General features: G+C 56.1%; 2 protein-coding genes across 14 annotated transcripts; one reads left to right on the top strand and one right to left on the bottom strand.

Annotated features, from left to right (window-relative positions):
* The first annotated feature begins 1,542 nt into the window (after positions 1-1,542).
* Positions 1,543-11,141, top strand: FCHSD1 (FCH and double SH3 domains 1). Of its 6 annotated transcripts, none has more exons than XM_082455303.1 (20): positions 1,543-1,632; positions 1,866-1,963; positions 2,556-2,601; positions 2,984-3,051; positions 3,357-3,513; positions 3,599-3,735; positions 3,834-3,897; positions 4,742-4,870; positions 5,308-5,430; positions 5,603-5,698; positions 6,128-6,253; positions 6,658-6,762; positions 6,958-7,119; positions 7,899-8,027; positions 8,105-8,188; positions 8,356-8,473; positions 8,571-8,791; positions 9,553-9,640; positions 10,575-10,630; positions 10,769-11,141. In XM_082455303.1, the coding sequence occupies exons 1-20, from the start codon at positions 1,612-1,614 to the stop codon at positions 10,832-10,834; spliced, it is 2,094 nt and encodes a 697-aa protein (XP_082311429.1). In that variant the 5' UTR covers positions 1,543-1,611; the 3' UTR covers positions 10,835-11,141. The 6 variants fall into 6 exon arrangements, with proteins under 6 accessions (XP_082311429.1, XP_082311430.1, XP_082311431.1 ...); XM_082455304.1 differs by having other exon boundaries at positions 3,372-3,513; XM_082455305.1 differs by having other exon boundaries at positions 3,378-3,513.
* Positions 11,142-11,281: 140 nt separating this feature from the next.
* On the bottom strand, positions 11,282-15,430 carry RELL2 (RELT like 2). 8 transcript variants are annotated; one of them, XM_082455321.1, is made up of 8 exons: positions 14,640-15,430; positions 14,317-14,451; positions 13,974-14,213; positions 13,516-13,581; positions 13,354-13,420; positions 12,726-12,911; positions 12,083-12,458; positions 11,282-11,968 (listed from the first exon to the last, which is right to left on the bottom strand). In XM_082455321.1, exons 3-8 carry the CDS (start codon positions 14,155-14,157, stop codon positions 11,936-11,938), a joined length of 912 nt encoding a protein of 303 aa, XP_082311447.1. In that variant the 5' UTR covers positions 14,158-14,213; positions 14,317-14,451; positions 14,640-15,430; the 3' UTR covers positions 11,282-11,935. The 8 variants fall into 8 exon arrangements, with proteins under 8 accessions (XP_082311447.1, XP_082311454.1, XP_082311451.1 ...); XM_082455328.1 differs by having other exon boundaries at positions 11,282-11,686; positions 11,935-11,968; positions 13,974-14,451; XM_082455325.1 differs by lacking the exon at positions 14,317-14,451.
* Between the last annotated feature and the right edge of the window lies 1 nt (position 15,431).

Here is a 15,431-nt window from a genome sequence, read left to right on the forward strand (position 1 = left end):
CCTTGCTTTAAGGGGAACAGAAAATGCGCACACAAACAAAGGGCTGTGAAGAAACTAAACCAAAGTGATGTGCCTGTGGAGGTGACATTTGGGCTGGGTGGAAGGGGAAAGCCTCTGTGAAGAGCTGAAATGTAAAGGTAAGAAGCCAGGCATGTGGAGTGCTGGGAGAAGGAGCACTCCGGAAGGAAAGGGAAGGCAGTAGGCATGAAGGCTCTGCAGTGGGAAGGGAGTTGGCATGTTGGGGGAAGAGCAAGGAGGCTGGAGTGGCTGGAGCACAGTGAGTGGGGAGCTGGAGAAGAGTATGGGCTGAAGGGGGAAAGACTGGCAGGGGCCCAATGATGAACAGCCTTGTAGGCTATGATTTTATTCTGAAGCAATTGAGGAGTCTTAGGGAAGAGAGGGATGAGATTTTGCATCCTTTTAAAAGAAAGATCGATCACTCTGGCTGTTTTCTGAACAATGGGTTGTAGGGGGAAGACTGGAAGCAAGAAGGCCAGATATCAGACCAGGAGACTGATAATGGGGGCTTGGACCAGGTTGGTGGTTCTGGAAATTGAGGGAAGTTGATCAATGGGAGATAGAACCTATAGGACTTGCTGATGGATGGAAGGTGGGGGTAGGAGGAAGGGTACATAGACTCTGGCTTTCTGACTCTCCTAACTGGATGGAGAATGGTTCAATTTAGTATGTTACGTGGGGGAGGTGACTGGGGAAGGATCAGGTAGAAGGAGCCGTTTGAAAGTTTGAGGTACCTATTTAGATAAAGTGGTGGTGTCAGGTGAGCTGTTGGAAATGTGAATCTGGAGTTTGGGCCACAGATATCTGCCTTTTCCAAGTTGGGGGTGTGGTGAGGAGGTGTGGGCCATGGATAGGTGAGGAGGATGAGGAAAGTGTGTGTGCAGATCCTCAGAAAGCAGTGCCAGGGTGGGGATAGGGGGTATGTCCTGGGGTGCAGAACCTTAAGAGCAGGCCCTAAAGGCGATAGGGGCTTTCTGGGTTGCAAGTCCCCACTTTCATCTCCCAGCTCACGCCCACTCGCTGGTTTCGTTTCCATTGGCCCTGTCTTTTCCTCTGGTAATGGTTCCTTCCTGGCTCCAGGCGTCTTTCTCACCCTCACTCACGCCGGCTTTTCCAGTTCAGTGGGAATTGGGAAAAGGTCTGAGATCAGCCTTGTTTCTCTCATCACACGCATCTGCGCTCAGGCATCCAGTGATTCAGTTTCCCTGGTTACAGATTGAGTTCCTCACCATCCTTCACCCGTCGCGTCGGGACTGGAGATCTGCATATGTAAACGAATGATTAGAAATAATGACTAAGTCAGCCGCTCTCCACCAGAAATAGAACCCAGGCGTCTTGACACAGAAACCTGGGGTTCCCCCTACAGCCCAGCGGACGCGGCGTCCACAGGGCGGCGCGGAACCTTTCCGGGGTATTCTCAGCAGCAACAGAGGTTTAGTTCCTGCTGCTCTTGGCGCTTCGCGGCCCAGCGAAGAGACTGATCAGGCGTGGGCGGGGCGAGGGCGGAGCTGGGCCAGGTCCTGGGCGGGGCTTATCTGTGGGCGGGGCTTCCTCGAGTTCCGGAGTCGAGTTGCTGCCTGGGCCGGAGCGGAGATGCAGCCGCCGCCCCGAAAAGTGAGCTTGGCCTGGGGACGGGGACTCCTGGCGGGCTGGGGGAGTGATGCGGCCCAAAGGGGCACCAGACCTGCGGTGGGGGACGAAGAGTAGGAAGGGGTTCAAGAGTCAACCCAGAAGTAACCGAGGAAACAGCCCAGCTCCTCCCTGGCCCCGCCCCCTCACCGCTGCCTGCGCGGAGTGTTTTTCAGGTCCCTGCGCCAGGGGTCTTCATCCTCTTCTTACCCACACAGGTGAAGCCATCCCAGGAGGTGAAGCTTCGCTTCCTGGAGCAGCTGAGCATCCTTCAGACCCGGCAGCAGAGAGAGGCGGACCTACTGGAGGATATCAGGTAGCCCTGACCCCCTCCACGTACCCCGACTTTCTGTGTCACACGCTCCGCCTCTTCTCCAACATACTACAGCTGTCGGGGTGGGCGGGGGTGAAGAGCTCTCCAACCTGCCCATTCAAGGCCGTCATCCTAGGCCTCCCTCTCCAGATGCCGGATACGAATTATCCTTCCGCGCACGCCAACACACATAAACACACAGGGACCCTCCCTCAAACCCCTTCACTCCACACCGCCCCCTCCACACCCACAATCAAGCTTAGGACAGAATCCCCCCTCCCTCTTCCAGACCTGTTGGAAGGCTGGCACACACTGTACTCAGCTGACCCCCACCAGTCCTCACCTCCAAGCTCACAGATGGTTCTCCAGGGGTGGGGAGGATCCTGCTGAGGCTCTGAGCACTGAGGTGAGGTTGTCCTTTGCTGCGGCTGCCCGAGGTGATCTCAAGGACTCTCTCTTCAGTCTCAGGCCCTCCTGGTATAGTCACACTCCAGGCCTGGCTCCCCTCTCCCTCCTGCCCAGGCTAAGGAGAGGGTCGAGGGTGGGAGAAAACGGACCAAACAGTAACACCACACCACCTCCCTAATCTCCACAGATCCTACAGCAAGCAGAGGGCAGCCATTGAACGGGAGTATGGGCAGGTATGGGACTCCTTTCTCTGGACCTTCCCTTTTGTTCTAGCCTCCTTTACACTACCAGCAATGTGCCTCCACACATACTCCTGTCCTGGTCAAGAGCAAATGCCTAGAACCAGGCAAATTTGTGTCAAATCCCTGCTGTAGTACTTTTTAGCTGTGTGACCTTGGACAAGTTACTTAACCTTTCTTGGCCTCAATTTCTTTCTCTGTAAAATGGGAATAATAATAACTGTACTTTCACGCAAGGTTGTTGTAAGGACGGAATAAGTTAATGCATGTAAAGCACTTAGCAAAGTGGGTGGCATTATTATACTCTGATCATACACTCTCCCAAGTGGGGAGAGTCTTTGAAAGGGAACTGGGTCTGTGATGACTTTCCCACCAGGCACTCCAGAAACTGGCTGGGCCATTTCTGAAGAGGGAAGGACACCGGAGTGGGGAGATGGACAGCAGGTGGGTCCCATGGTGGGGTGGTGGGGAGGCCAGGGAGCCAAGAAGGGATGAGGAGCTCAACCCCAGGAACCTATGAGGAGGGCACGTGAGCGGCAGGTAGAGCTGACACAGCAGCGGGAGAGCAGCTGACCCAGCAAGGACACTGGATGGGGGCGGAGGGCATAAGTGATCCTTGTGGCCGAGCTAATGGCTGATCGATTGATGGGCTCCCAGACGAGGGGGATGGGAAAGCAGTCTGTCTCCTGTGGTGTTGAGGGGGGGGGCGCATCTCGTGAAGCTTTGGAGTGCTCCCCTCCTCAATGCAGACTTTCTCTGGGGAGAGGCAGGATGGTGTTTGGTGCCTGGCGCTGCCTGCTGGATGCCACCATGGCTGGGGGCCAAGCCCGGCTCCAGGCATCTGACCGATACCGTGACCTGGCAGGAGGCACAGGGCGGAGCGCTAAGGAGCAGGTGCTTAGGAAGGTATGGCTCAGTGGATGGGGTGAAGGAAGGGCTGACTCGGGGATGGAGGTGATCTGGATCAGGACTTGTGTGTCCATGCCCCTAGGGAGCAGAGAACCTCCAGAGGGCGCAGGCCGAGGTGCTGCAGTCTGTCCGGGAGCTGAGCCGAAGTCGAAAGCTGTATGGGCAGCGTGAACGGGTGTGGGCCTTGGCACAGGAGAAAGCGGCTGATGTCCAGGCCAGGTGGGGTCATGGGGAGTTAGGAAGCCTGTGGCGTCGGGGGATGGAGCCAAGGTGCCATGGCTAGGCCTGACCTCCGCTCCTCTCCCTTGCCTGCACAGGCTTAACCGAAGTGACCATGGCCTCTTCCACACTCGGACCAGTCTCCAGAAACTCAGCACCAAGGTTCAGAGGATGTGGGCATGAGTGGGGGCAGGGAGAGGTGGGCAGATTAGTCTAGTGGTTTGGAACCCGGGGGCATAAGTCAGAGAGACTGGATGAATCCAGGCTACCCTACTTCCTTGGTGCATGACCTTGGTAAACTTGATCTCTCTGAGCCTCATTTTCTTCATCTATAAAATGGAAATAGTACCTTTGTTCTTCATTCCTTTAATATGCAGTTATTGAGGACTTCTATGTACTTGGCACTGTTTGAAACACTGGGGATATGGTGGGGAACACTACCAGCAGAGCTCCTGCCTCCACAGCCTGGTTAGGGGAGACAGATAGTAAATAAACAAAGACTCAGAATAATTGAAAAGAAGGTGATACAATAAAGCATAACAGGGGAGTGTAATTTAGAGGGAAAGCCTCTCTGAACAGGTGGCCTGAGTGTCAAGAAGGAGCCAGCCATGCAGAGATGTAGGGGAAGAACATTCCAGGGAGAGGCAATGATGAGTGCAAAGGCTCTGAGGTGGGAATAACTTTGTAGGCTCGAGGAACTGAGAGAAGGCCAGTGTGGCTGGAGCACTGTGAGCAAGGGGACGAGCACTGTGGAAAGACTCAGAGAGGGTGCTGGGGCCAGCTCATGTTGGACCTGGTAGACCACGGTAAGGAGCAGTTGGGATTTTATCCTAAATGTATGCAGTTGCCACTAGAGGATTTTGAGCAGGAATTGTGAGTATGTAAAAATTTTAGTATGGTTTGCCAGTTATCTCAGTAATGTGAGAATCCATTCTGGATCTGCGTTGGCCGTGGAAGGACCCCAAGGGTCCAGGGCTCCCAGTTGACACCTATGTTCCTCTCCTAGCTGTCTGCCCAGTCGGCCCAGTACTCCCAGCAGCTGAGAGCGGCCCGCAATGAGTACCTGCTCAACTTGGTGGCCACCAATGCCCACCTTGACCACTACTACCAGGAAGAACTGCCGGCCGTGCTCAAGGCCAGTCTCAGCCTAGATACCCCTGCCTCTCAGCAGGGAGGGCGTCTCCCTGCTTCCCACCACCATCAGGCTGGGTGGGGCTGGGGACCTAGCCTGCTCAGAGTAGGCAGAAGATACATACCTGGGTTCCGCTTCTGCTTCTAGCTGGCTTTATGACATTGTGCAGAATACTTACCCCTCTGAACCCGTTTCTTCATCAGGACTAACCCCTGCTCTGCCTACTTTATAAGACTAATGGGGCTCAAGGGAGAGAATGAATGTGAAAATGCTTTTTAAACTGTTAAGTGCTGTGCACACATGATGGCCTATTATTAGAAGCAATAATAATGTCTTATTCCTTCTCAATTTCCCATACCTCATACCCATCACCCATTCAAACCTGGACAGAGAGCCTGCTTGGGGGAAGGGTGGTGTCAGCATCTTGGGGTTCTCTCCAGGCCCTGGTCAGCGAGCTGTTGGAACACCTGAGGGACCCGCTGACTTCACTGAGCCGCACTGAGCTGGAAGCTGCAGAGATGGCTCTGGAGCATGCCCACCGTGGGGGGCAGGCGACCTCCCAGGTAAGCTCCCCAGAGATCCTCTTTACCCTTCTCTCCCAGTACAGCGCCCCCTCCACCACTGCATGTCTGCCCCTTTCCTTCTCACCTTGTCCTCTCTCTACCAAGAAGGGCTGGGGACAGGCTTGGAGAGGGAGCCAGTGAGTGGCCGACTTTGATTTTTTCCAACTCCCAGGTAAGCTGGGAGCAGGATCTGGAGCTTTTTCTTCAGGAGCCCGGAGTATTTTCCCCCACCCCACCTCAGCAGTTTCAGCCAGCAGGGAATGATCAGGTGAGACCTCTCTGCTAGGTGGAACCAGGCCACTTGGAAAGGGGACTGTGGTGTAGGCCTCTCCCCCATTATCCTTGTCCTGGTTTTAACTTAGAGACTATTAAACCATGGAGAGAGGGTTTCAGAACCCCAGTTCACCTCCCTCCCACCAGGACACAAATTAACACACTTCCTCCCACCCTTCTGTCCCTTCACTGCACTATCTTCTTCATTCTACCTCTGTCCCTCAACCGGGATCCCACTTCTGGGACTCTCTGTGTGTCCACATGAATGCACACCTGTGTCCACAGTCATAGGTGTGTGCTCCCAGCTATTTGTCCCTGACCCTGGAGGTCAGGAGACAGGGAAGAAGAAAAGGAGGGAAGTGGAGGGAGGGGGAATAGAGAGGGAGCAGCATCAGGTCATCCTCACAGCTCCCCATTCATTCAGGTGTGTGTCCTGGAGCTGGAGCAGGGCGCAGGAGGTGTGGCCGGGCAGAGTGGCCTGGAGAAAGAAGTTCAACGCTGGACCAGCCGAGCTGCCCGAGACTACAAGATCCAGAACCATGGGCAGCGGGTGAGGTGGGGGTGCAGGTGTTGGGGGTGGGCAAGAAGAGCTGAGAGATGGGGAGCCCGGCGTCACTGGGGATGTCATGGGGCTGCAGGCAGGAGGGGAGGGAAGGCTAATTTAAGCTGACAGCGTGGCACAGTAATTTAAGAGCATAACCTGTGGGACTAGACTCACCTGGACTCAAATCTTGCTCTGTTGCTTCCTAGTTATGTAACCCTGAGCAAGGGAGTGACTTAAGCTCTCTGGACCTGAGTTTCCTCATCGTTAAAGTGGGGCTAATGATAGCACCCACATCACAGGGAAGATGAGATGACATAATGCATGTGAAACAACTAGGAAACTACCAGGTTATTAGTAAGTTGTGCCCCATAGTATCTCCACCCACTCCTGTCCTCTGCGTCCCCAACCAGGTGCTGCAGCGGCTGGAGCAGAGGCGGCAGCAGGCTTCAGAGCGGGAGGCTCCAGGCATAGAACAGCGGCTGCAGGAAGTGAGGGAGAGCGTCCGGCGGGCACAGGTGAGGCACAGCCCTGGGGTCAGAGCCACTGAGATCGCACCTCCTCCGGCAACACCCTCCTCCACTCCTTTATCTGACGGTGGGGAGACTGGAGGCAGGAGGTAGAGGGTGGACATATCTGGGGAGGAGGCTCCACTCACCTCCCAAGGGCAGGCCCAGCCACAGCCTTGACTGACCCCCTCTTCCCTGTGTCAGGTGAGCCAGGTGAAGGGGGCTGCCCGGCTGGCCCTGCTGCAGGGGGCTGGCCTGGATGTGCAGCACTGGCTGAAGCCAGCCATGACCCAGGCCCAGGATGAGGTGGAGCAGGAGCGACGGCTCAGCGAGGCCCGGCTGTCCCAGAGGGACCTCTCTCCCACGGTGAGCTCCCTCCACTCCCTACCCATACACACCCAGGAGGGTAAAGAGCCCCAGTGGAAAGCAGAGCTTATAAAGTGGGAATCACACTAGTAACTGACTCAAAGCGTTGTTGTGAGGCTTAAATGAAATCACTTAAGTATGACTCTTGGCACAGTTTGTAACACAGAGAGCTCTCAATGAACTTGTATTATGGAGTATAGGATGGTGGTTATGAAAGGTCCTGAGAGCAGAGCAGACTATAAGCAGTTTGAGTACCAGCCAGTCCACTTACTAGCTGTGTGATCTTGGAAAGTGACTTAGCCTTTCTGAGCCTCAGTTTCCCATTAAGTAAAATGAGGCTAATAGTTTCGCAAAATAACACTGGGTTATTAAGAAGTTTAAACAAGACAATGTACGTAAGATACTTAGCATTGTGCTTGGCACATATAAGCGCTCAATACTGTAACTCTGTGATTATTGTTAGTGTTATCTTGCTCTGTGGTGGTTCTGCCTGTGACCCAGGGTGAACGGATGGGTGGTACTACCTTGGAGGAGGATCCACAGTGTTAAGGGTAGGATGGGGTGGGAGGGCGGCGCAAGAGAGAGGGGATATGGGGATATATGTATACATGTAGCTGATTCACTTTGTCATACAGCAGAAACTAACACAACATTGTAAAGCAATTATACTCCAATAAAGATGTTAAAAAAAAAAAAAAAAAGGTAGAATGGAGGAGTGAGAGATATAGTGGGTACTTGAGACTGGGCCTCACAACGATGTCTGTTCTCTGTCCCCCCAGGCTGAGGATGCTGAGCTCTCTGACTTTGAGGAATGTGAGGAGACTGGGGAGCTCTTTGAGGAGCCCGCCCCCCCAGCCCTGGCCACCAGGCCCCTCCCCTGCCCTGTCCATGTGGTGTTTGGCTATCAGGTGTGAATGGAGGTGGGGACCTCAGTCAGGCAGGGATGGGGAACAGCCAGTCCTGAATCCTTCTTTGTGGGGCCCAGGCAGGACATGAGGACGAGCTGACCATCACAGAGGGCGAGTGGCTGGAGGTCATAGAGGAGGGAGATGCCGATGAATGGGTCAAGGTGGGTATGGACCCGGGGCTCTGACCTTGGCAAGGGGGCAGTGGGAGGGACTTCTCTGTGGCCCGTAAAGACCCAGCCAGGCACAGCTGGAAGCCTGAGTGGAGGAGGGCCAGGGCCGTGGACTGCTGAGGCAAGCCTGCTTTCTGTTCACGTTGCTGGGTGAGCAGGCTCGGAACCAGCACGGTGAGGTAGGCTTTGTCCCTGAGCGGTATCTCAACTTCCCGGACCTCTCCTTCCCTGAGAGCAGCCATGACAGCGACAATCCTTCGGGGGCAGAGCCCACAGGTAAGAAAGGGAGAAGAGTTACTGAGTGGTTGTGGCCCTGGTCTGGGGGCACTGCTGCCCGCCTCTTCCCCTCACCATCTCTCCTGGGCTTCGGCAGCGTTCCTGGCCCGCGCCCTGTATAGCTACACGGGACAGAGCGCAGAGGAACTGAGCTTCCCCGAGGGGGCGCTTATCCGCCTGCTGCCCCGGGCCCAGGATGGAGTGGATGACGGCTTCTGGAGGGGAGAATTTGGGGGCCATGTTGGGGTCTTCCCCTCCCTGCTGGTGGAGGAGCTACTTGGCCCCCCAGGGCCATCTGAACTCTCAGACCCTGAACAGGTGAGGCTTCCTTTTCCCTGGGTCCCCAGGCACGTCTGGGTTGACGCTCCCATGCCAGGGAGGTCCCATATTCGTCTTAATGCCCCCTCCCCCCCATAGTGGCTTGGGACTCCCCATCTCCTTTGGCACAGAGAAAAGGGAAACCAAGGCAGTCTTCATTAGCGTTTGGTTGTCCTGCTTTAGAGCTGGATCTTAGTTCAGATTCCTATTCTGTTACTTTAGGCAGTGATTAGACCTCTCTGAGCTTGTTTCTTCACATGCATGTAAAAGGGGGACGATAATACCTCTCTCAGGAGGCTAACTATCCTGATTAGAGATAATGGAAGTAAAGCGCTTAGCACAATGGCCCATAGGTGCTTTGACATATGGTACCTGTTGTTCTAGCAAGAAGAGCATAGGAGTACGAGTCGGGAGTTCTAGCCAGGACTTTGTCACTAACTAGCTCTGTGATTTTGGATAGATGGATTAACCTGAGTCTCACCTCTGACATAGGAATCATCAAATCCTTACCTCATGGGGTGTTGGTGAGGATTGAATGAATTAGCGCATGCGAAGTGCTAGCAAAATGCCCGGGACATATTAAGTGTCAATATATATTGGCTGTTGAAATGTGTATCACCTACAAGCCCCACCCAGATACAAGCATTTGGTCCCTCTCTGGACTGGGGAGTGACGGGACAGGAACTGAAGATGGGATAGGAGGAAGAGCTGGTGAAACCTTCCCACATGCCAGGAATAACTCTTTGCCCCCTCATCCCCAGATGCTGCCATCCCCTTCCCCTCCCAGCTTCTCCCCTCCTGCACCCACCTCTGCCTTGGATGGGTCGCCTGCACCTGTCCTGCCCGGTGGTGAGTAGAAGGAGCTGGGGGCCCTGGGAGGGTAAGAGACCGGAAGGAGGAGGAAGTCTGGAACTCCTGAGTTACACTCAGCCCCTCTGCCTGCCCTCAGGAACCTCCTCCATCAGGCTCTCTGAAGCATGATGGTAGAAGAGCTTCGGCTTTGGAGCTGGGCCCACTGTTCAGACTCTGCTCTGTGACTTCCTACTGTGTGATTTAACGTGTCTGGGCCTTTACAGAGTGAGGAGGAAGGTCCCTCCCTCACTGAGTTGTGAGAGTTAAAGGGACGTCTATAGAGTGCCCAGGGTTGTGCTGGGCACACAGCAAGCATGCAATTAGTAGCTGTTTTCTCATTATTATTATTTTAAAAATTAGCCATTTTCTCCCACAGTGTTTTCCCAATACACATCCTCTGCCCTTAGTGTTCTTGAATCCTGCAAACACCTGGTTTGCATCATCATTTTCCTCATCCATCTTTTCTTTTTTTTTTTCCTTGTTCTTGTTGTTTCCTCATCCATCTTTCCTAAAACCATCTTTTCTAAAAGGTACTTTCACTTTCTTCACTGCACCCCCCCGCCACTGCGACCCTGAAATCCCTGTGAGCGTTTTCTGCACCCCGCTTCTCCAGCACCTGTCGTTCACTATGAATGATTTAGTACTCAGTCATTCATTGTGTCTGTTGGTGTTTCATTATGCAGTTCCTGGCAGCCATTAGGGGTGGGGGCGGTGTGGATCCCTCCTGCCCCCGGGTACCTTTAGCAGGGCGGATTATACAGCAGGTGCTCAATAAGTGTTGAGGGTGGATGGATTGATGGATTGTATGACCTAGGTTAGTGACTATTTGTTAATTCAACAAATATTTACAGAGTGCCACTGTCCTAAGTGCTGGAGATACAGAAGCGAACAAAACAAAGTCGTAAGACTGACTTGTGGTTCTTATTTCCAGACCAAGACCTGGACTGCCCTGGACCCCTGGACGTGATGGCGCCTCGACTCAGGCCGGTAAGGGCCCCGCCCTTGGAGGAGAGTGTTTGGAGAGGGGTCACTCCAACTTGTCCTGTTTTATCTGCAGGACAGAGGGAATGGACAGGGATATCCCCAGGGGAGGCCTCTGGTGCACTGACTGTGTGTTCCCTACAGATGCGTCCACCGCCTCCCCCGCCAGCTAAAGCCCCGGATCCTGGCCACCCAGATCCTCTCACCTGAAGCCAGGGGGAATCACTTTCCCCCAGTGATGCTGCTGCCCCTATCTCCGTGCTGTCAGAGACCACCCCTCCCCACGGTGATCCAGAGCGACACAGCCGAAAGCTGGAATCTCCCTGATTTCCGTTCTCACCTTCATGGGTAGAAACTTCTTCTCTCCCCATTTCTGGGGCTGGAACCCACTCCTTTTTTGCCATCATCCTCCAGCCATCTCTAAGGGCTGAAACTACTCCTTTGTCTTCTGCTACCACCCCATCTCTAGGGTGGTGAAATACCCTGAAATGTCTGGGATTGGAATTCATCCCCCAAAGTCTTGAGTGGCTCTGGCTTATTTGTGTCTCCACCCTGGTTCTGTGAATCACACCACTCCAGATGCCAGAGCCACTGGGTTTGGGGGCTGGGATGGGGGCAGGCCTGTCAGAAGGAGCTGGAGCCAGTATGCGAAGCAGCTGTAATGGTCTGAGCGGATTTATTGACAGTGAATAAAGGGCACAAAGCCCAAGCCAGGGCCTGGGCCTCTTGTGCCAAGAGGGCAGGGGGTCTAAGGTGCTATTGCTTTAAGGGCCCACCAAGGGCAGGGGCCTGCTCCCAGCCACACGCTCTAGCATATGGAGTGAGGTGATGGGGAAGGCAGGTCAGGCGGCCTGTTGGCAGGCAGGGGAAGGGGAAGAGACTGAGGACCGGAGGTGGGACTTCTCCCAAGGTCCCCCAGCCTGAGACCGTGCAGCTCCAGGTGGAAGTAGGGCTGGTCCCTCAGCTGGGGGGCAGTGCTGTCCAGTGGAGAGGAGGGGCTTCATGCCCACCCACCCCCTGGCCCTGCCAGCTGGTAGTCCATCAGCACAATGAAGGAGGAGGCTTGGAGGAGAGGAAGGGTAACAGTGTTGCCTCCTATTCAAGCTGTGTCCCCGCTTTTCCCCAGGGGCTGCAGGACCTTCCCTATCCCCTGGAGCACAAGCCCACTCCCCACCACCAAACCAAGGAATATGTACCAAAGGCTAAGCCTGCAGTTTAGCTTGGGGGTTCAGGGAACCAATGGGCTTAGGTAGTTTAAAGTAGGAGGTGGGAGGATGAGATTATCTGACTTGGGGCTCAGGCAGACTCACCTCACACACCCCCTGCCCCCTGTGGTGGGGACACCTGAGAGAGAGAGGAGGGGTCAACAGTGGGAGAACAGGAGGTGGGTCATATCAGTGCCCCCTAGAGTAGGGGCAATAAGAGCTGAGCCCACCGCAGCCCACCACGTCTTCATACCTGGTGATCTGAGGTGTCCGGTTTGCTTGGCTGTCCGTTTGCCTGTTGACTGGCCAGCCCTGGGCTTGGGCCCCTCCCTCCAGCCCCCAGCATCGACTCTGCAGAGGCTCCAGGGCTCCTCTCAAGTGCACGAGGGACTAGGCTGCTGTCCCTGAGTCCTCCATTCCGCACTGGGGGGCTGGCAAGGGCCTGGGGCTGCGGCCTCTCAGGGGGAAGGCTCTCAATGGCAGGCATCCCTGTCCTGGGCTGCCCTCCCCCAGACCCCTGGCCACCCCCTGGGTCCTGCCCCCCACCAGATCCCCAACTCCTGTCCGTGGGGGAGCCATCACGGTGCTCATGCAGCCCATAGCGCTTCTCAATGTGTGTCACCCGGAACCTGGGAGGGGAGGGAACACTGGGGCTTAGGACCACCACTCAGAGGCCGCTTGGCCCTTTCCTCCGATCAGGGACATCCTGGGTTTGATAGGCACTTCCCTCTGGCCTAGGGCAGGGGAGACCAGATTGTGGGGCACATTGTGCAGCCTGGCTTCTGCTGTGGCTCACAGTCCACAAAGAAAGAGCCAGGGCCTACCTTTGGAGGCAGGTGCCTGACCGTTGGGGTCCCCACCTCAACCTCCCTTTCCCTGGGGCACGCTATACCCACCTGCCAACAGAGAACACAGTGGTCTCCCCAGGCCGGGGGCGACCCTTTCCTTCCTTGGAGCGTCCCTGACGGACTAGTGGGGATCTCTTGTTCCGGCTGCAGTGGATGCAAGGGGCTGCGGAGCCCAGGTGCACTGTGTGATGATGGGAGGGGACTCCGTCCTGCAAGCTGGAGGTGGCATCCACACTGGACAGTAGGGAGGAAGGGACCAGGGGTGACATTCCCCGTTTTCTTCCGGTTCCACTTGCTCCTGTTCTTTCAGCGTGCTCCTTAAACCCCAGATGCCCCACTTCCCCCAGGCCCCACCATTCGTTTCTTGTCTTTATCTAATAAACACAATATGAAGATATTAGTGACCATGTGTTCTCCCTCCCGGGGCTAAAAAGCGGGCAATGCTTAATGCAGAGGAGTGGCGTAAGGGGTGAAGGTTAGGCTTGATGATATCCAGAGGAGAGATGTGGTTTGAAGGACTCAGGATTTCTACAAAACGTCCTTCTTCCTGTATGTTAACCAGCCTTACTCTCCCCTGTCAACCCAAACATGCAAGGAGACTGGGAGAGGAATGTGCTGGAGGAGAGGGTACTCTCCAAGGCAAGCTAAATCGTGCTGGCCCTTGTTCCCAGATCACCTGGACAGTTGCATTGTCCCTTCTCCTTCACTGTCCCCCAGCATCTCCTTCAAGGCCTCAGCATTGGCTGAGGGGAGAAGGAAAAGAGGGGGTCAGTGGAGGCAAAGTCCGGGGCAAGAGAAAGTTGAGGAGGTGGGGAACAAGGGGCCAGCATACACCCACCTTCATTTTGGATGATGCATCGAACAATCCTCTCTACTGTGTCCTCATTCATGTCATCATCCTCAGCTAAAGGATGAAAGAGGTTGGTAAGGAAGCAGTAAATGAGTCAGCTTTGGGGGTACATTACCTGGTGGCTTCTGTGGCTTCTTGCTCAAGACTTACCCCTTTAGCAAATTGCCATCATGCTGTACATAGCATTTCAAGGGCCAGGGCAGAAAAGATGGGGAAATCAATGGGAGTCCAAGACTCATCAGTGGGCCCTTCCCACCCACGTTGCCTACTCTAGCCCTGCTTTCCGGGTGGTGGCAACCCACTTGCTCTTGCAGATTCAAGAAAGCATTACCAGACCTCCTGAAAGCTTGGTTGGGATTTGGCCTGGGTCTGTTGACCAGGAAGGGGTGTGGGGAGAAGGGTCAGGGAGAAAGGTGACTGAGCCAGGTTCTAGGCTGTTCACTCACGGGGCTGGAGCTGGGTGTCGTCAGGCTCCGAGCCCCTCGAGGTGCGGCAGCGGTAGCCTTTCTTCTTGAGCACGTGGCAGATCATGAAGCCTACCAGGCCCATGAGGAAGAAGACCAGCACAAGCAGGAAGAGCATGTACAGCCCATGTTGGGGCGGCTCCAGGTCAGGCTGTGGTTCCGACATGAGGCCCTGGGGGGCAAGCGCGGGCCAGGGCGCCTCCTGGGGTTAGGGGGCTGCAGCTAGAGATGGGGGGAGGGATAGGAATGCCTTCTTCAGGATCCGAGACAGGCAAGCCTCTGAGGTCTGGCCCCACCCCCTACCCAACCAGGGAGCTGTCCGTGCCAGAGGTGCTGGTCCGGGCCTGGGGTGCCAGACGGCAGCTGCGCAAGCTGTCTTCCACGACCCTGGTCCGCTTCCCCGACGCCCAGAACGTTCCCCTTTCCAGCTTGTCCTGAGCTTCCGTCCCTCCCAAGGACACTGCAGAGCGAGATGGGACGGAATTCTCAGGCGGCCTGCACAAGGATCGTGCCTGAGTCAGCGTCCACACCTCCTCTGCGCCGGCCTGAGCCAGGCCTCCACAGCCCCCTCCCCTTCCTGTACTCTCGCGCACACACCCCCTCCCGCCCTTCTGTTCCTCCCATCCTGACCACCTGGCCCACCGGTACCGGTGGTTTGGCTCTGGCTCCGGCTCCGGCTCGGGTTCCGGTTCCAGGGGCGTCCTAGTCCGGCTCAGGGCCCCCGACGCCCTCCCGGCGCTCATCCCTTGCTTTCTTCCCCTCCCCCCTTCGCCGCCTCAAGGGCTCCGGGCTGCGGCCGCAGATACCCGTGCCGCGGCAGGCGGGGGGAGGGAAGGATGGAGAGGGATGCGGGCTGGTTGGGACCGGGGAGAGGCTCCGGACAACTCCAGCCCTGGGAAGGGAAGGAGAAGGGGGACGCCGCCGCCGCTGCCCTGGGTTCCCAAAAGCCTTCGACCGTCGCCGGCCCGGGACCAGGGGGCGGAGCGCAGGTGTGCCGGGCGGAGAGCGAGAGCCTTGCGCGCTTGTGAGCGCAAGTGTGATGCGCGCGTGACTGCGCCGCTCCCCCCCTTCCCCGACCCCGCGTCGGGGGAGTGTGCGGTGCCGAGTCTGGGTCCGGTGAGGAGGACAGGCAGTCAGGCGAGAGTGCTCTCCACTGGTCTATCGGGCACGGCTGGCTTGGCTCCTGCCCTCAGATGCCCCGGCCGGATGTGTAGCAGGGAATCTTCCCAGCGGGCCGGGGGGAGCCGGCTTTCTGCACCCGAAAGGGACAGCGCGGCCGGTTCTCCGGAGCCTCCTAGAGAGGTGACATGGCCTGCGCCCCGTTTGGGACAGGTAGCTGGACGGGATGGCTCGGCTTCCCGAGGATTTGACCCCCGCCCGGAAGGAAATGGCCCTCTCATCCTAGGACCGACGCTACAGTCCTCCGGCCAAGGCCAGACG

This window comes from Balaenoptera physalus (genome assembly GCF_965194825.1).
Source record: "Balaenoptera physalus genome assembly, chromosome: 3".
Taxonomy (NCBI): domain Eukaryota; kingdom Metazoa; phylum Chordata; class Mammalia; order Artiodactyla; family Balaenopteridae; genus Balaenoptera; species Balaenoptera physalus.

What these genes read in the sequence shown, in the direction of transcription:
- FCHSD1 (XM_082455303.1), top strand. Translation starts at nt 1,612, where the DNA reads ATGCAGCCGCCGCCCCGAAAA. An exon ending in TCCAGAACCATGGGCAGCGG is followed by an intron (nt 6,254 to 6,657) that starts GTGAGGTGGGGG and finishes GTCCCCAACCAG; the next exon opens with GTGCTGCAGCGGCTGGAGCA. An exon ending in TGCACCTGTCCTGCCCGGTG is followed by an intron (nt 9,641 to 10,574) that starts GTGAGTAGAAGG and finishes TCTTATTTCCAG; the next exon opens with ACCAAGACCTGGACTGCCCT.
- RELL2 (XM_082455325.1), bottom strand. Translation starts at nt 14,157, where the DNA reads ATGTCGGAACCACAGCCTGACCTGGAGCCGCCCCAACATGGGCTGTAC. An exon ending in ACTGTGTTCTCTGTTGGCAG is followed by an intron (nt 12,459 to 12,725) that starts GTGGGTATAGCG and finishes CTCCCCTCCCAG; the next exon opens with GTTCCGGGTGACACACATTG. An exon ending in CGGACACCTCAGATCACCAG is followed by an intron (nt 11,969 to 12,082) that starts GTATGAAGACGT and finishes TCTCTCTCTCAG; the next exon opens with GTGTCCCCACCACAGGGGGC.